The following is a 20,156-nucleotide window of genomic DNA, read 5'->3' on the forward strand; positions in this document are numbered from 1 at the left end:
CCAGAAAGTGGCTAAGACCCAAAAGGTGTGGACAAGAGTTTGACAAGCCTAGTTAAGATTTTTCTTTTTTCCCCATATGACAACCTGCTTTTGGAAGTTTCAAAAGTCATCCACAAGGTGAAAATTTCAATAGCATAGAATACTACAAAAGCCCCTTTAGTAGTATTTATATAGATTTCTACCCCTCTCTACAAACAAGTTCCATAGGTGCTCAAAATGCATTTAAAAGTCTCTCCCTCTCTCTTTCACACACACACACACACAGAAAGAAAATCTAAAAGAGCAGCATAAAACCATCAGCAGAGTTAAAAGAGATTATATTAAGCAATTAAAGAGAGGTATTTGCCAGGCACCAGAATGACATCAAAGTAGGTGCCAAGCAAGCCTCCCTGGGAAGAGCACTCCATAGTTGGAGCACCACCACCAACAGGGTCTTCTCCAAGTGCCCCCATCATCCAAACTCAAATTGTGAGGAGTTTTAAACATTTTAAAAACAGCACTTGACCTCAGAAACATATCAGAACCCACTGAAACGTGGGGTTAAATAAGTATTTCTTGAGTATAAACCAAATTTTATAATGCCCAATGACTTCAGAAATATGTCAGGCATGTTTCACCCTTAGTCCTCCCAAAATGTGAAGCAATTATATTTAACTTTTCTTCAGCACTTCCCCATTTCATTGAAAATTAACAGATGGTTGCAATAGAGGGTATTTTTTTAAAATAAAGACATCCACTTTAATTGGTTTTGTTTTCTCTACTCTGTTATTATTTCTCTACTCTGTTATTAAACATGGGCCTATTCCAACTGGCCTCTGGACCCACACATTTAGCAGGTCACACCCTTGATGCTGTTTTCAGTTCTAAACAGCCGGATCTGTGGGCGGAGGTGATAAATACATTTGTCATGGAAAGATCATTTTCTGGTCAGGGCTATATCATGGCTACCATCTGGCCTTGCAGGGGTGGGCAGACCTATTAAGATGGTCCGCCCTCAAAGGCGGACCATCTTGGATTCCAGATAGCCTTAGGGGTTTCTATGGTTGTTATCGTCAACAATCCTGTAGAAGCCCTAGTCAGTAGTTAATCTCTCATATAACAGCCAACTTAGACGCTGTCATTATAGCAGAAGCTGACAATGGAATGTCCAGCAACTCTGCGAGTAGGATTAGTTTCAGTTGGTGAGTACTAAGGACGTGGACAAGCTGCTTGGTCAAGTAAGGACAACTTGCCCTCTCAATGCCTGTCCTTGGCTGGTTACCCAGGGAGAAGATGAAGTTAAGACTACAATACAACATAGTAATGCATCTCTCAGAGAGGGGAGTTTTTCACCATGTTTAAAAGAAGTGGTGGTATGTCCGCTTCTAAAAAAGCCCCTACTGGATCCCCTTAATAATTACAGACCAGTATCAAATCTTCCATTTTTGGGCAGGGTGAGGGCAGTTGTCGTCCAACTCCAAGCAGTCTTGGATGATACAGATTTTCTAGACCCACTTCAAACCAGCTTCAAGGGAGTATACGGAGCTGAGACTGCTATCATCACCTTAGTGAATGATCTATGCTTGAGTATTGACAGGGGGAGTGTGTCCCTGCTGGTAATTTTGGACCTCTGAGCGGCTTTCGATATCATCGACCATGGTATCCCTTTTGGAACGCCTGAGGGAATTGGGAATCACGGGCAGATGGTGATGCTTGGGGACAGCTTCTCCTCAAAGAAGGAGCTGTTGTATGGCGTACCACAAGGCACCAACCAATGCTGTTCAACATCTACATGAAACCACTGGAAGAGATCATTCGGAGGCGCGGGGGTTGCTATCACTACGCTGATGACACCCAGATATCTCTCTCTATGCCTTCGACAACAGTGTCAGCTAAGGATAGTGTGTCTCCTCTGAATGAATGTTTGGGGGCAGTAATAGGCTGGATGAAGAAAAGCAAACTGAAGCTGAATCCAGACAAGACGGAGGTGCTTATTGTCAAGGGCCCTAACCTGGGTTTGGAGATGAGTCAGCCAGTTCTGGATGGGGTTACACTCCCCTGAAAGACTGTGCTCGCAGCTTGGGGGTGCTCCTGGATCCGGCACTCCAAATGACAGCCCAGATAGATGCAACGGCCAGGAGTGCCTACTATCAGCTTCCGCTGATATGCCAGCTGCACCCTTTCCTAGAGTTATAAGACCTAAAGAAAGTAGTGCATGCGCTGGTAATTTCAAGGCTCGACTTCTGCAATGCACTGTACACAGGGCTACTAGTTCAAAATACGGCAGCCAGGTTGGTCACCGGCACACCTAGGCGTGACCATTTTACCCCAACATAAAAATCCCTCCACTGGCTGCCAATTAGTTTCTGGGTAAAGTATAAACTGTTGGCTATCACCTTTAAAGCCCTACATGGTTTGGGTCCAGGCTACCTGCGGGATCACCTTCTCCCATACAATCTGCCCCGCACACTCAGGTCCTCTGGGAAGAATTTACTTTGGTCAACTAAAACTAGGCTGTCAACCGTTACCCAGAGGACCTTCTCTTCTGCCACTCCCAGACTGTGGAATGGCCTACTGGAAGAGATTTGTCAACTTAATACTCTCTGAGTTTAAGGTAGCTCCAAAGACTGCTCTCTTCTGGCAGGCCTACCCAGATGAATTTTAAGATGTCCAATTATTATATTGTATCGGTTTTATATTTTTAATCAGTTTTATGCATTTGATTTATATGGTATTTTTGTATTAAATGTTGTTCCCCGCCTCGATCCAGAGGGAGAGGCAGATAAGAAATTAATTATATTATTATTATTATTAAGCATACCTTTAAAAATAGGGGAAACTAGCAAATAGCACCTTACCTTGTCATGCATTGTCCACCCCACGTATTTTAAATAGCTGTCATTAAGAAAGGCATCACTATACATTTTCATCCAAATCCCAATTTCTTCAATACAGATTGCTCTTATTTCAGCTATTGCATCCCTGGAATGGGGTGAAATGTAAAGAAATTCAGATGTATGATGAAGAAAATAGGAACATAGGAATCTGCCTTATTGTTGATACTGAATGGCAACAGCCCTCTAGGGTTTCAGGCAGGGTTCTTTCCTAGCCCTACCTGGAGACGCTGGGGATTGAACCTGGGACCTTCTTCATGCAAAGCAGGTATTCTGCCAATAAGCCACAACCCCTCCCTAAATATTTATAAGCAAAGTTTAAATGGTGATATATTTATTTATTTATTCACAATATTTATACACCACTCCCCATTCAAAATTTCAGAGCGGTGTACAAGATAAAATAAAATAAAAACAGAATAAAAACACATTAAATTGGTTTTGTTTTCTTTTTTTAAAAAAAGGAAGAGCTGAACAACTGAACTCACCGGTATCTATGAACAAATACACCTTTAAAAATCGCATTCATCATATTTTCTATTTCATCCTGATTTTCTTGAAGCTGAAACACACAGCAAGTGCAAAAAGAAGAAAATGTTTAGGCAAGAAATAACTTCTGTTTAGATGTTTTATTACTGACAATAATTTTATCACAAGTGAAAATTATTACCACCCAACCCCTCCCAACCTGTCGCTTGAAGAGGTCATTCAGTAAAATGTTTCAAGTATTTCACATATCAATCAGAATTTACATTTTGTAAGGTTCTTTTTCAAAACAATTTCTCAACAAACATATTTATCTTGGTTTTCTCAACTATACAATAATTAAAATAGATAACAAAGGCTCTAACCTCTTTCCTTTTCTGTAGCAAGAGTTCCAGTCTATCATTTGCTCGTTTTCCAATTATTTTATTTCGTTCTGTTTCATATTGTCGCTGCGTATTGTCCATATTAATGCTCAGATTTAATGCCACATTCACTAATGCAGTCATCAGTTTCATAGCTAAAAAGTAACAAGAGACAAAGTGTCATATTGCATGATTTAAAAAGAAAGAAAAAAGTAAAGAAATTAATGAGGCTGACAAATGTCATGGGAGACATGGAAATGAAACCACCACCACCTAATACACTGAAACTAAACTGTTCGACATTAAAAAGTTTTGAATGCTTAATTTAAAAATGTGGAAGTTGTTTACACCCAGAGAACAGGGGGCTTGAAAGACCCAATTCACTGAAAGCAGCTTTACACTTCACAAGACAGCCTTGTACAAGAAAATGGAAACTAAACATAACAGTGTTCTGATGCTTGCAGATAGGTTTGTGCAATGTCACATGCTAGAGGATGTACAAGACCTGCTACAGAACCTACTTATTATAGAATTATGTGAAGTTGTGTGCAAGATCTTCCACAAGCGTTTGTAGAACAGTGCAAGCAGCTGTCCAATTCATGGTTCTTTTATTAAAGAGATATTCACTCTTCAATAATTCTACTCCCAGGTCAGCTTTCAAGTAATATTATATTGAAACAACCTAGGAAATATACTTGGTTGGATCCAGATAAAGGTAATCACACTTTCATCCCAATGAAATCAATGGATTAAGTTAGATTTCAATCCAGCTATTAAAACGGCAGACAAATTAACAGCATAGGATAGCAACAGCAAAGTAAACAAATTCAAATTATATTTAAAAAAAGATCTTTGCCTGATACTGAAAAGACATTGGAATGGTTGCTAAGCAAGAGCATTCAGATGCCTTATCACATCCTAAAAGCCAGGCCTAACTGGGTTCCCAGAGAAGGACCTCTGAAGGTTGTCTCAGTATGTGGTCAGGGTTATATGGTCACATTCTTTGGATCTAGCCCATCATCTTCTTTATTTTACAACTGACTGGGATTATTCCCACTTTATGAAAGAATAGCTTGTTCTGTGCCAACAACGATATCCCCATTTTAGCTTATTCCAGCCTTCTAAATCACATTCTTTCCAAAAGCAGTAAAATAAGGAAGAATGCTATTTATGTATTTATTATTATTTATAACAACAGGATGCCTTTGAAAATTAAAAATAAATGAATAAAAGTCACACTAACACTGAATGCTTACCTGCCAGTGTGCTAGTATGTCGAAATGCCCTGACTTGAGAGTCTGACAGTCCTGTGAGTAGCGAAATGACTGTGTCCATCATATATTCATCGTATATGATACTATACTGACACTGCCGGACCAAGACTCCAATAAACTCACAAAAGCTTGACTTAAATTTCTTCCACTGGGGACCAGCCATGGTAAGTGGATAATCCCCACTATCCTAGAAAATAGAATATGTATATATTAGCAGTAATAAAATTATTTCATAGTAAAGTTAGTTAAAATATAGGCCATTACATTTAGATGACTTGAGGAATCAAAACAGGAGACACTTCTTGTAGATTTAAACATTCTTCAATACCCAGATGATATTTTTCACAATAAAAGGACTATCATCCTTCTTTTATTATTGTTTTTAGTAAACAAGAGCTCCCAGATTTTATTTGCCCTATGCAGTGTAGCCAATAATTCTGCTCTTCCCATATAAATAAAAAAATGCAGAATCAAAACTGACAAGGCAGCAGGTGCATTTGCCAATGCAAGAATTATAGTAATTACTATGGAATAGTCTTGGGAAAAGAGGTTCTTTTAAGAAAGAGATATTGACAACTAGTTTTTAAAACAAAACAGGCCTTTTACAAAATAAACCAACATTTATAAAACTTATAAGAAGTCAGTGGGACATCCAGTTTACCCTGCACAATCAAACTGTGTTTATGTGTCCTCTTTAGCTCTTGAAAAGGTACCTGTTTACAGCACGCCTTTGGAGAAGAAATCACCCTCAAGCATTAAATTTATAACTTCTTCAGATCAGATTATGGCTCATATATAGAGAATTTTTTGTACTACTGCACTAGGAAATACTGCTTGATCCTTTAAAGGAAAACAATTGGAAACAGTCTAGAAAAAATAAGAATGCAACATTTCTACACATGCAGCATTTCTAGACAACAGTCCCATCATGCTTTGCCATTGGCTATGTTGGCTAGGGCTGGTGGGAATTGTAGGCCAAAACATCTGGAGGGCCACAAGTTGCCCACCAATGATGTATACCTATTTACTCCCCAACTTCACTGCATTATTACACTTCTTCAATCAATGCAAGCTCTGAAATATATCACCACAAACATTTTTATCTTACAACATGACTTGGTGTATTTTTAAAATGTACATCATTTTTCTAAAAGTATGTATGCATTTTACCTCATCAAATTCTTCAGTCATTTTCCGAATTATTTCTGAATTTTGCATATGTCGAAACATCTCTGCTGTTACAACCCCTATAAATTACAGATAGTGAATTAGTACCATAAAATATCTCAGACATAACACGTGCAGAAAAACCTCTATATCAATTACCTTTAAACACCGTAGATTGAAATTTGTGATTCTAGGTTTGAAATTTCGTGTGTGTGTGTATGCACAATTAATTTAAGTTCTGTTTTAAGACTGTTTAGACACCAACATGCTAGTATTTTATATTGAAGACAACTAGTATTTTCTAGATTTTTACATGCTTTATTGTGCACCAATGTTTTTTAAAAAATAAATATCAGCACAATCATGAAATATGGCATACACATGCATACTAGATTGAAGTTTGTAAACTGAGATGAAACTAGTTTCTTGGACTGGATGGAATGAGAAACTGTGGATTAATAAACTACAGGAGTTTGCAACTGTAGCATGTGAGAGAAGAGAGAACACAAGGCTTCCTCTCAATCTAATAAACCATGGCTCATTAGATGGAAATCATCATATGTGAACTGGGCTTATTCTCAAAGGACTAGAATTTAACATAAAACTGAAAATGCAGCAAGCTATTCTACTACTTCTACTTTGTCATTTAAAACATAACGGTGGGGTGGGGTGGGGTGGGTGAGCGAACTGTTTATTGAAGTTTTTTTTTTTTCAAATCTTGAGAGCAACTGTTTCAAAAGTTTAAAAAGTATCTACTTGCTCAAATTTTTAATGACCACAAGAATTATTTCGTCCTTCAAATCCCCACCACCATTCAAACAGTTCCAAGCCAGTAGTTCTGAAAACCCAATCAGAAACTCCTAAATGCACTTGCGTCTCCTTAAACTCTCTTCTATATTTCTTGGTTAGCAAAGAGGGGAGCAACTCAGTCACTACTCATTTCAAACCCCAAACGTGCATGTTAAAGTGAGCACTGGGCTCAAACATTAACCCTTAACTGAACTATGGCATGACTCCTTCCCCGACCTGAAATTAATAGGAGACACCCTAAAATAAATATTCCAAAAGCCAAAAAGAATAAATTCTGCTCAGCTTTCTTGTTTAGCATTAACTGTGATAAGATTTCGAATTTCGCTGGAGATGTGAAAGACCAGACAGCCTAATTACTGTCCTAAGACCATTACTGCCTAATGTAAAAATTAGACCTGGCTATAATATTCAACCCAATCACAAAATATTAAAGTCCTATTCAGGCTTTCTGTACCCAAATAAAACAAACATGTCAAGAGAGGGAGCGCTCCAGCTTCACCCCCCTCCCTGAATGTTTCTGTCACCCTGTACTCGTATGGACGGTAATGGTCTGAATAAGAGAGCCTCCTATATCCATAGATGCTCTCCATGTGAACCAGAATGCTGGAAAATCCACAGATACAGAAGCCTCTCCTCTTTGGGCTATCACCCCCCCCCCCAAGTACAGGGCAATGGAAATGTGCGAGGGGTGGGCAGCGGAGCTGGAGTGCTCTATTCAGATACAGATTAGCTCAATTCAGACATCATGCCAAACCATAGTTTGCATCAGCATTAGTTCAGAATCAAAACCATGCAATGCAAAGAATGAAAGAGACTGCAAGTAACTTGCAAAAGCAGTAGAATACTGAAGAACAGGAGCCCCACCTGTGCTGGTAAGGACAAAGAAGCTATCTGCTATAGGGAGGAATGAGAATCTTAAATTTGTATATAAGTAAAAAAAAAAAGGACTTCCAAAATGCATATCTTACCTTTGCAGCCTGAACACTGAATAAAGAAGTTGATGAGATCAAGAAGTGCTATATCCCTGTCATGTTTATAGGATTCTATCCAGTCATCCACCACAGACTAGGAAAAATAATAAAACTACCATTAAATACATGTTACTTCATACCTTTTCAATACATGGATGGACACACACACACAACATTCGAATATTCTCATCTGCTTATCAAGCTTCTGAACCATTTATTCTAAACTGTATGTTGAGTATTAGGTTTCTATTTTTCTTTCAACTCCCAAAAAACTATTATCAGGAACCAGGAATTTAATTCTAGTTTTACCAGAAAGATATTACAACTAACGTAGCAAAAAAGGTTACCATTTCAATCACTTAAGAGTGCAATCCTATGGCCCCCTAGGCAACCTCTGAATAGTAAAAATCCCTGGAACTGCTGGATCTGACTTCAAACCCAGGAGTCCGAGTTTAGTGCCCCATCGTCCTCACAGCTGGTGCAGAGAGAACTGTGCCTCTATGAGGCTGCAAAAGGGTCCTTGAAGAGGAGGGAAAGGGGAGCGGTTCTGCAGGTGGGGAGGGGACTGGGGAAGCTGAGATACAAGTTATCCTCTGCCTTGCCCAGCTTCCTTCCCTTCCCCTCCACACAGCCCTAGCTAGAAAGGCACAAACACCCATCCAGGAGAAAAGCAAAACCCATAGAAGAAGGGAACACAGAAGCACACTTGCTGCAGCTCATTCTCATAGCACTAAACCATGGTTTAGCACTATGTCCGATCGCAAACAAAATGCTATTTTATTAACGTCTTGATATGCTCAGTTCATAGTCACACAAAGAATATATACATTTTAAATTTAACATCAAGGATATGCGTAAGTGGACAACTGTTTTGACAGTTTCGATTTACAGGTAATAGTTTACAGCCATTTATTTACACTACTTCAACATCCATCTTAAGTCGCGTAAAAAGTCATTTACCTGCATAGCGCTCTTGCCCATTTTAACAACTTCAAACAGCATCATGTTTTCCACACCATTCTGCTGGTGATGCCCATTCATTCGATTTGGACCACCAGGTTTCCCTCCTCCGTTTCCACCTTTCCCCTTCTCTCCTGTCCCCTTTTTCCCCTTTTTACAGGTCTATAAAAATATCAAAAGCAAGGATATTTGTTAGCAAATAATAAGGCACAATTTATACATGATCCTTTATTAGAGTTTTAATATTTTATTAACCTTTTTATTGTTAGTACTTTTTACTATAAATCTCTATTAGCAAATCTGTGGCTTGGCAGTTTATATTTGTTGAAACAAAAGTTTAAAACAAAAGCTAAGATACAAAGGGCTACACATCCTGTTTTTAATGTTGTATGCTGCTGTGGGGTGTGTTTTTTTTTAATGTTCAGCGGTATATAAATAAGAACAAATAAATAAATATAGTAACACCTTTTTGGCCTCCTTATTATAATAGCAGCCCTTCCCTACTAAAGCTGCCTTTAAAGATCTGGGGATCCATTAGTGAAAAGAGCTTTAACCTGAAGAGAAAAATCAGCAATCCCCCACCATACTCCCCAAGTTAGTTCCAGATTACTGTGAATATCACAGTACCTTCCAGGCCCTTGAAAATGCTACACAACATCAGGTGACCTTACTGAGTGGGATGAGCTGCGGTGTATGTGGGAGAAGGGGATCCCCCTAAAATTGGACTGAGATCCTTTCCTCTTATTTATCAAAACATTTATCACTAGGATCTCAGGGCAATGTACAGATAAAATTATACAACAATCTAAAACAATAAACATACACAGCTAAAACAAATTAAACCATTAATCAAACTAAGTAAGGCAGATCCTGGATCCACCTCAATTATTACACTAAACCTCTTCAGTTCCCATGTAATCTGCACTGCACTCACAGACCACAACATAGATTTTTAAAAAATTAAGATAATATAAATACTTTACTGCCACCAGAGTGGTTCGTTATGAAGACTGAGAATGCCAAACACACACACCTTTCCTTTCCCTGGTTTCTGGTTTTTTCCTTCAATATCGTCAAAGTCAGTATCTGAAGAAAAATGGGTTTCAGACTCCCTGAAAAGACATATTTTACACTCTTGATGAGAACTGTTTTATCAGAAAACTATTTTGTTTATGACAACTATACTATTGCTTTGATACAAAACAGTGTACTCTAAACAAACTGAGTTCCTTGAACATTTATTCTAATGTGAACAGATTCAGGACTCGTCTCAGAATATAGCAGCACACCCCTGGTAGAAGGATGACAACAGAAACTAGCTAACTCTGAAAGCTAATGAATAATATGTGGTTATTATTTCCCCGTCCCCACCCACAGCTGCCAAATTTTTAATATGTGATAAGAACATGAGGTATGTTTTATATAGCAATGCCATATACCTTAATCCAGTACTTGGAAAATTTATGTTCCACTAATTCCCTTTTAGGAATAACCATCATTTTAAAAATGAGGGAAAGGTAGAAGGAGCACTTTTGCACTGCCTGTCAAATTCTGAAATAATTTTGTACTTGTGAAGAACTAACAGGTTTGTTAACGTATTAAAATAATCCACATTCTGTATCTATAAAATGAAAAGAATTCTGCAACCAGAAAAAGTTAAATAACTTGAAGGAAATTTGCACATGTCTTCTTAATTTGGGTAATCTATTTTAATATCTGTTGTTACTGAGAAATAACGTTAATGATTCAACATCATCCAAGATGTAAAAGATACATCCATTTTGGTTTCTGTTATATGTATAAACCTCACTCAAGCTGCATCTTAAACAGACATTCTATACAGTAGGCCTCACTGAGCTCACTAGGTCTTACTTATGAGTAAACATGTGTAAGACTGTGTTGTCAGGCGGATGATTTTGTATTAAACCCCCATATCTCACTTTTCACAATACTATCATACTTTCATGTAGGAACATGTCTTTCTCTTTTATAGATGACATTTTCTACAACTTGAAAAAAGTCCATAACACAGTAAAGGTAATTCACAGTAACATCTCAGAGAGCATTTCCCCACTTTAATTTGGGAACACCTAATTTCAGGACAACAAATCAAACTGAGAACATAATTTAAAAGACAAACTAGAGCAGCCAGAGTATTACTTTGTTCATCTTTAGTAAGTAAAGTTTTTTTTAAAAAATCAGAACTCAGAAAAACAGGACATCAATCCAGCTTGACCCAAAATAAAATACTTCTCTGAGAAATGCACTGAATCCAAAGTGTCTGAAAACAAGCTCAAAAGAATTGCTTATGGAACATAACTATAGTTTTAAAAAGTCATTATACATTAAGAAATCCTAAGATAATTATTTATAGCAACAAACTTCACTAATGACTAAATTATTCAAGCACACTTTTTAAACAATAACTTCATAAAATTCCTTGATGATACAACAATGCTTCCGTGTTAATTTAAACCACAAACTAAGGCAGCTATATAATATTCATTCCATCATTTCTGTTTGTAAAAAAGAAACACTAAAAGATGTTTTGTGGTTTTATAATACATTTTAGTTACTTACTGAAGCAGAGCAAGATTAGTTGTTGCTTCTTGAGCTGCTATCATTTCTTTATCATCTTCTGGAACACTACTGTATTAGAAATACATTCAAAAAGCAGTTGTAGATGGTAAGCGTACTTGGTTGTCACTTTCTTCTCTTTTTGTAGTAGCCGATACCTGTTAAAACAAGCCCAAGATTAACTCAAGTTACAGATCTTGTGATTTTGGTTACCCTGAACGCTTCTTTAAAAATTAGCCCAAATTTTAGTCATGTAACTGAGATCAGCATAAATGCATTAGAGACAAGTATCAATCCCAGAACCCTCCATCCTATGCATGTTTTGACAGAAAAAGGTACTAAACCTCACAGAATGCCCCAGCCAGCATGGACTTTTTTCTGTCCAAACATGCATAGAATTTCACCCTTAAGAACATAGTCCTCCAAATCAAAGGGCCATATAATCTAAAATGCTGTTTTCAACAGTGGCCAACAAGATGCTTCTAGGACTCTAGATTAGATGGGAACAGCAACCTCTGACCATGCAAGTTCCATTTAGCTCTCTCATGATTAACAGCCATTGACAGACCTATCCTTGATGAATATGTTTAATCCACTTTCAAAGACATGGAAGCCAAGTAGCTATCACGTCTTGTAGCACAATATTCCAGGTTAATTTTGCTCTGAGTGGAGAACATTACGTTGTTTATCCTGAGTCTTTGCCCATCCATATCAATGAGTGACCTTTGGGTAGCATATAATAGGGGCAGTGCACCCACAGCCAGCTCCGCTGGGCCCTGGGTCCACACATGATCATGACATAGCGTTTCTGATGCACACGAAAATGCTGGGTTCTGGAAGGGAAAGATTGTGTCACTTCAGGGCTTGCCCCTGGAAGTGCATCTCGTGGTTGTACACGGATCTGGGCTGGCCGTGCATGCACTGCTCCTACTGGATACTGCACCTGGATTTTAAATTATGACAAGTAGAAACATTTTTCTCAAATACACTTCCTCTACACCATTCATAAACACTTCCTTTACACCATTCATAATTTTATAAGTCTCAATTATTTTGCCACTAGGAATGTGTTCCAATCCATTGATCATTTTGCTTGTCCTTTTCTGAACCCTTTTCACAGTTCTGTAATACCCTTTTTCAGGCAGATAACCAGAATTCTATACAGAATTCCAGATGTGACTACACCACAGATTTATATAACGGCATCATGATAATGGGTGATTTTTATGTTTAATCACATTCCCAATAATCCCTAAGATGATTTATTTATTTATGTATGTATCTTGCCTTTGAGTTTTCAAGGTGGCTTTCAGATTAAAACCACAAAAAACAATAAAAATTCACGATACTTTTAAAATTTCCTATCAATTAAATAATTATAAAAGAAGCAAAGAGGGGCATAAAACAATGTTCAGTTTAAAAATACACTGCCGCAGTACAAAGTTAACAAAAAATTAAAGGCACAACAGAATAAAAAAGTACTTGCTGCCTTTCTAAAACTCAAGATACAGGCTGAACTCTCACTTTCTGGGTGGGGTGGGGGTACACAATCTGGGTGCTGTTACCAGAAAGTGCACCTCTGAAGGTAACAGAACATGTAGCAAGGCCTCATATGTTAAATACAGTGCATGAACAGGTTCATGAGAGGGGAAGCAGCACTTCATATAATGTGGTCCCAGGTTGATAAAGTCTTTATAAGTAAATAATCAGCACTTTGAATTGTGCTTGGAAACCAGTGCAAATGACTAAGAATTGATGCAGTGTGTTTTGAGAAGCAAATACTCTGGAACTACTCTGGCCTGTTACATTTTTCACCAGCTGATTTTTTTCTGAACACTCTTCAGGGATAGACCTACAGATAGCATGTTGCAGAAGTTCTATTTGGATGTGACCAGGGTGTGAACGACAGTGGGCAGATATACACGATGCAACAAAGAGTGCAGGTGGCACATAAGCAAAGGTACTCCTGGTTACAGCTGCCACCTGGAGCTCCAGGAGCAAGTCTAAGTCCAGGAAAACTCTCAAACTACAGACCTGATTCTTAAATGGAAGTACAACCCCCTATCCATCACAGATTGTAACTCCAAGTCCAGATCAGTTCTTCCTACTGACCACTTCTGTTTTGTCTGGATTAAACCTCAACTTAGTAGCCCATGTCCAACCCATCACTGTGCTAAAAAACTAAGTATCACCTGCATATTGATGACATTCAACACATTCCCCTGAAAACCTCTCACCAGTTTCATGTAAATGTTAAACAGCACGGGAACCAAGACAAAACCTGAGGAACTGAATAAACCGAAGGACACAGCATTGAGCAGCAGTCACCCAGCACCACTTTCTAAGACCTACATACTAGGTAGGACTGGGCCACTGTAAAACAGCACGTCAAGCTATTTGGGATTTTTACTATACTGAATAGATATCATCTTCAAACTTGGCTATGCCAGTCCTCACCCTTGATTTCACATCATGTATGAATGTTAAGTAGTACTAAACATAGTAATGATGTTGGGAGAACTTACTGCTTATACCTCAATTGTGAAGCCTGTATTTGTTCCTACCCTCTTTTTCCTGTTTCTTAGCCAGTTACCAATCCATATGAGAACCTATCTTTCAATGTTTATGGTGAGGGCTTTTGTCAAAAGATTTTTAGAAGTTCATGTGGATAATTTTCATTGGATTCATACCTACATGTTAGTTAACACCCTCAAAAATACTCTAGAACGTTGGTCAGAATGAACTTTCCAATGCAGAAGCCATGCTGATGCTTCATGAGCAAGGCTTGTTCTTCTGTGAATTTCATCAACTGAACCAGGACAAATGAATTTCTGGGATCGATCACTCTCTCTTTTAAAAAAATGTATTATGTTGGCTACCTTACAATTTTAGTACAATGCTGTCTGGTTTATTTATTTATTTACTACATTTATATACCACCCCATAGCCAAAGCTCTCTGGATGGTTTACAAAAGTTAAAAACAGTGAACATTAAAAATAAATATACAAAAAAATTAAACCATCAAAAGCATAAAAACATCAATATCCATTAAAAAAACTATTCTGGGTTCAGTTAAAAAAAAAACTTCTGCCTCAGAGAAAAGTCTTGACCTGGTGCCGAAAAGATAACAATGTTGGTGCCAGGCGAGCCTCAACAGGGAGAGCATTCCATTATTGGGGGGCCACCACTGAAAAGGCCCTCTTGTTGCCATCATCCAAGCTTCCTTCAGAGTAGGCACTCGGAGGAGGACCTTAGATATTGAGTGTAGTGTACGGGTAGGTTCATGTCGGGAGAGGCGTTCTGTCAGGTATTGTGGTCCCAAGCCGTGTAAGGCTTTATAGCTTAAAACCAGTACCTTGAATTGGGCTCAGAAATGTATAAGCAGTCAATGCAAGCAGGCCAGAATCAATCTTATATATTTGAACCTTCTGGTTCAGGTTATCAATCTGGCTGCTGCATTTTACAAAAGCTGCAGCTTCCGAACCGTCTTCAAAGGCACCCCACATAGAGCGCATTGCAGTAATCTAATTTGGAGTTTACCAGAGCATGGACAACTGAAGCTACGTTATCCCTGTACAGATGCAACCCCATCCAGAACAGGTTGAACACCCACTAGCAGCATCTCAGTCTTGTCTGGATTAAGTTTCAGTTTATTAGCCCTCATCCAGTCCATTGTCGAAGCCAGGCACCGGTTCAGCACATCCACAGCCTCACCGGATGAAGATGAAAAGGAGAAATAGAGCTGTGTGTCATCAGCGTACTGATGACAACGCATTCCAAAACTCCGGATGACCGCACCCAACAATTTCATGTAAATGTTAAACAGCATGGGGGACAAAACTGACCCCTGTGGAACCCCATACTGGAGAATCCATAGGGCCCAGCAATGTTCCTCAAGTACCACCTTCTGCAGCTGATCAGCCAAGTAGGAGAGGAACCACTGCAATGCAGTATCTCCCACTCCCACTCCCAACTCAGTCAGTCTTTCCAGAAGGATGCCATGGTCGATAGTATCAAAAAACACTGAGAGATCAAGGAGAATCAGCAGAGTCACACTCCCCCAACCCCGTCTTTCTTCTGACATGGATCATCATACAGGGCAACAAAGGCAGTTTCCATGCCAAAACCAGGCCTGACACCCAACTGAAATGGATCCAGTTAATCAGTCTCATCCAAGAGTGTCTGGAGCTGGCCCCACAACCACCCACTCAAGGACCTTGCTCACGAATGGCCTGTAGTTACTAAGCTTTTCCGGGTCCAAGGAAGATTTATTCAGGTGTGGTATCACTACCATCTCATTCAGACGGCCTGCAGGCCACTCCCTCTTGCAGAGAGGCATTAATTACTTCCTTGGCCCAGTCGGCTGTTCCATCCCTGCTACCTTTTATTAGCCAAGAGGTGCAAACATCCAATACTGAGGTGGTTGCACAAACCTGTCCAAGCACCTTGTCAACATCCTAGAGTTGTATGAACTGAAACTCATCCAAGAAAACTAGACAAGGCTGTGCTCTGGAAACCTCACCAGATTCACCTGCAATAACACTGGAGTATAAGTCCTGACAGATGCAAAAGATTTATTCTGGAACTGAGTGCCTAGCAAATTCATTACAGCAGGCCTCAGATGGTTCTACCATGTCCTTGGGGGCGGCATGTAATAGCCCCCGGATAACTCTGAAAAGCTCCGCTGGGTGGCAGATGGATGATTTGTTTAGAAGATCAACAATAACAATCCCAGAAAAAAAGTTCTTCAGACGTGGCAATCTGTTCATTTGTTCAGTTTCTCCCTATTCTCAAGGTATTATTTTATGCATTTGCCATTTAGAAATATACTTATCTCTTCTTTCAGTCTGTCTTTCTCTTTTGGTTTTATTGTCAACTTACACTTGTATCATAAAGTTTGTGCTCTGTTTTGTTTTTCTCATTTGGTCAAGACATTTTAGTTTTCTTGACTCTGTTTGCTCATTATGCTGGCATCCTGTATGACTTATTAGTAGATTTTCCACTTAGAGGGGGGAACCAGAAAAATCTCAACTGTCTCAATTTCCTCCCCACCCCTAAAACCAACAGCAAATTTCATGAACACTGAAAAACTCTCCTGTAAAATATGGGAAGTTCTTGCTGCATTTGAACATATATCCTACAGTGGTCAGTTTCGTCTGAATGCTTAGATCTACTGACTGCTTAAGATTAATTGCCTATATTTGACCCCCCATTTTCTTTTTATTAATCCTGTTGTGAATAGGTATTGTGAATGGATATGCCTTTTTAACACATTTTTTGTTTTCTTTTTCATTGTTTTTTTTAAAGAAAAAACCACATTGTTTTAACAAAAACACAGGAAAAAACCTCGCTTTTGTTTCAACGTTTATTTGTTCCTACTTCTGATATAATAAAAATGATACATAGGGTTCAATAGTATAAGGTGCAGCACTCTGAAGCTCTTGCTTTCCCACTATAGTGCTGGGTATATCCACAACTTTGCTTATACAAAAATAAAACTATTATAACTGAGCCTGCAATCGTATGCACACTTAGTGTGGTGTTTCCCAAGACTTCCCACCTTCTTGGGAGACAATAATGAGGTCTGCTAAGTAATCCACAAAGTTTTATTCAAGCAATAAACATCCCTTCCCACCTGAAGGGAGTCTAATCTCTAGGAACTTTCCCCTAGGCAAAACTATGCAAATTAAGCGAGACAATTGTCCTTTCAAGAAGAATGGAAAGCCCTTTCCCAAAATGTGTTAACTTCAGAGAGACTGGTTGTGATGCAGCTTCTGAGATGCCAGCCTGGCCAACTTCCTCTCACCTTCCTTTAGCTCCGCCCATTTTAATCTGCGACTACTCTAGGATCGTCTAACCTCTCTGTGCCCTCCCCTTTGGAAGAATACTGGCTTCTCACTAACAGTGTGTTGTTTACCCTTGAGGAGATAAGTTCTGGAGGAGCTTCATTCCCAGCTGGCAAAGAGCTCGTGAGAGCTGCCTCCTCCACTGGTATAATCTGTTGTTTATACCAGTTTATACTGTTGTTTTATACTTTGAATGGTTTTAATTTTTGTGAACCGCCCAGAGTGTACCGCTATTGGGCGGTATAGAAATGTAATAAATAAATAATAATAAAAAAAATCTGGCATGTTTGTGGCGCCTTCTCCTCTACTTCAGAGTCTGATTCTGATTGATCACCTGAAACACCTTCCCCCAATATATCTGCCAAAATGGTGCAATGCTATATGCCAACTAAGTTATAAATTATGTTTATGCTGCTAATGCTGTAAAATAAGTTGATTTTTTTTAAAAAAAAACACTGCTTATATTTCAATTTTTCCTCAAATGTTCCCCCACTTAAAACACACACACACACACACACACACACACACACACAGAGAGAGAGAGAACGAACTCCCACCCCCAGCTTCAACATTTCTGGAAATTTTACATTTCTAGTGCCCCACCTCTCCCAATCAGTAGCATGCATTTTATCCAAGCTTTTATCACAGTGATTTGAATGACTTCAAGTATTCTGAAGAGATTTGACCCTCTTGACTCTTCCTTTTAACAACTCCCCTTGAGTAGTTTCTTCTCTCGAAATAAATCATGTTGGACTTTTTGGGTAACTTTCCACTTGCAAATATGTTGAACTTGACAGCACTGTGGTCCCTGCTAAATTATACATATCACACCAGATCCTTGGCACTACTCAAAATTAAGTGACTGGATGCTCTCTCCAGTCAGCTCCAGAATCAACAGTTAAAGGCACAGTCGTTTATCATTGTCTCTTTGTTGGAACTTAAATATACATTTACCCAGATAATATGAAGGTGAAATCACCAATTATTACAGTATTTCCTTGGTATGCAATTCTTTGGAGGAGTTTGTTCCTCTTCCACTTTACTGGATCCTCGTTGACATATAAAGGCCCCCTTCGCTATCCTTCCTGTTAAGTTATATACCCAGAGATAACCATATCCTAGTGATTTTCTGTGTTCTGCCAAGTGCCTAATATGCCCACTTTTCTTTCACCTAATACACAAATTTCCTATTTTGGCTTTGAAGCTATTTGCATATAACACCTGTAAATTGCATTTCTGTGGACATGTCCTCTACTTGAGGCTTTGAAACATTAACATCATAATCCCTAATAGATGGATCATTTTGAAACAAACTCCCCATCTTGTGTCATCTTTCCCTCAAAAGCTGGCTTTTAAAAATGTTCCAGTATAGTTCAAGAGAAGCCCATCTTTTTTATCCTGGTGTGACTTAGAAAAATGCAGACTTCATGACCTTGTTAGGTGCTAACGCCTAGAATTTTTATCTGCTTCAACTAGTATTAACTTTGTATTAACTTCTCCCTGTTTTTCTCTGGCTCACTGTAGTGTTGTGTTTCAACTTTAATACTGAATTTTGATTATTAGCTGCCTTGAAAACTTTTCTTGAAAAGTTGGGGTATGCATTTTTAAAATAAATACATGACATAAATGCCTATATGTAAGAAGCTGTTTGCTTTGCATAGTAAAAGTTACGGAAAGGAATCTACAGAAACCGAGAGCAAGACACAAAAGCTGCAAACAGTACACACCAGCCATTTAACCACTTACTTGTATCAACTATATGTGCATGAATCTGTTGTCTAGCTGTACTATCAGGAAGACAGGCATTTTAACAAGACTTGCAACTATTGCCCAGAAGCAGAAACATACATCGTAAGCCAGAAAGCATGCAGTTTAAGCCACAAATCAAAGCACTGTAAAATGAAACAAAACTAGATTTTTAATTGTAGACCTTCATTACTAGAAATGTAATTCCACGGCAGGGAGAAAAAGCTAAATTTCAGACTGCCACTAAGTGATGCTAAAACATAATCTGCTTACTTTTAAAAAGAAAATGTATCATGCTGAAAAGATCACTTGGTGGAGCTCTAGCCCAAAGCTAAATAAGACAGGTCACCCAGAGGTTGACCTAGCTACTTCTTGACAGGAAGCTTAAATAGAATTGCTAAGCCAGAACAATTTTATGAGTTAGAGTTGTATAATAAAACATACCAAAGACAATTCCTTCACATCATCTTACATATTATATTATACACATCCAGCCAGGAGCCATCACAAAATGAGAAATAGCAAGTAACTATGAACAAGCACTAAGTTTACACACCAATCCTTAGGACAGCAGGAACATTTCCCCCAAGTTTCTAACAATATGATGCTATTGCCTGGAAGTTGGAATATTTTTTTCACTCCCTGAGCTTGCTACTACAATCTGATGTCGGCTCCTTTGAGTACACTGCTCACTGTGAATACTTTTGAGTACAAAACATCAGAGAAAAATGAATTAATCTTAGAATTATCATACTTATTTGGAGGGGGGAAAACTAAATTACATCACTTGGTGGATCTCTGCCAACTGTGTGAATGGTCACCACTGGAAAGTATTGTGACTTGCCACTAAGCACTATGAAAAGATTTATCTGCAGTGAATAATCCATGATGGCCTCAAGTCACACATGCAAATAACCACATTACTGCCACCTAGGGCTGTGTTTGGACATAACTGTAAGCCAGAATTGCCAAGAATTCAAGCTTATCATTCATAAGCACTGTGGTTGTGCATGCTCCCCAATATCCCCACTTGGCTTCTCTTTCCAGCAGGAGCAGCTAAACTAAGCAGAAACTACTGTGGCT

General features: G+C 38.7%; 1 protein-coding gene across 3 annotated transcripts in view; it reads right to left on the reverse strand.

Moving 5' to 3' along the window:
- STAG2 (STAG2 cohesin complex component) overlaps positions 1 to 20,156 on the reverse strand; it is an 81,479-nt gene that overhangs the window by 32,190 nt on the left and 29,133 nt on the right. For all 3 annotated transcript variants that reach the window (XM_063141926.1, XM_063141929.1, XM_063141928.1), the window contains exons 2-10: positions 11,484 to 11,638; positions 9,937 to 10,015; positions 8,904 to 9,065; positions 7,941 to 8,037; positions 6,166 to 6,242; positions 4,978 to 5,182; positions 3,725 to 3,876; positions 3,362 to 3,435; positions 2,838 to 2,961 (exon numbers count right to left, since the gene is read on the reverse strand). In XM_063141926.1, coding sequence (XP_062997996.1) covers positions 2,838 to 2,961; positions 3,362 to 3,435; positions 3,725 to 3,876; positions 4,978 to 5,182; positions 6,166 to 6,242; positions 7,941 to 8,037; positions 8,904 to 9,065; positions 9,937 to 10,015; positions 11,484 to 11,527 — 1,014 coding nt within the window. In that variant the 5' untranslated portion in view covers positions 11,528 to 11,638. The remainder of the gene's footprint in view (positions 1 to 2,837; positions 2,962 to 3,361; positions 3,436 to 3,724; positions 3,877 to 4,977; positions 5,183 to 6,165; positions 6,243 to 7,940; positions 8,038 to 8,903; positions 9,066 to 9,936; positions 10,016 to 11,483; positions 11,639 to 20,156) is intronic.

The sequence above is a fragment of the Elgaria multicarinata genome, chromosome 15 (assembly GCF_023053635.1).
Source record: "Elgaria multicarinata webbii isolate HBS135686 ecotype San Diego chromosome 15, rElgMul1.1.pri, whole genome shotgun sequence".
NCBI lineage: Eukaryota > Metazoa > Chordata > Lepidosauria > Squamata > Anguidae > Elgaria > Elgaria multicarinata.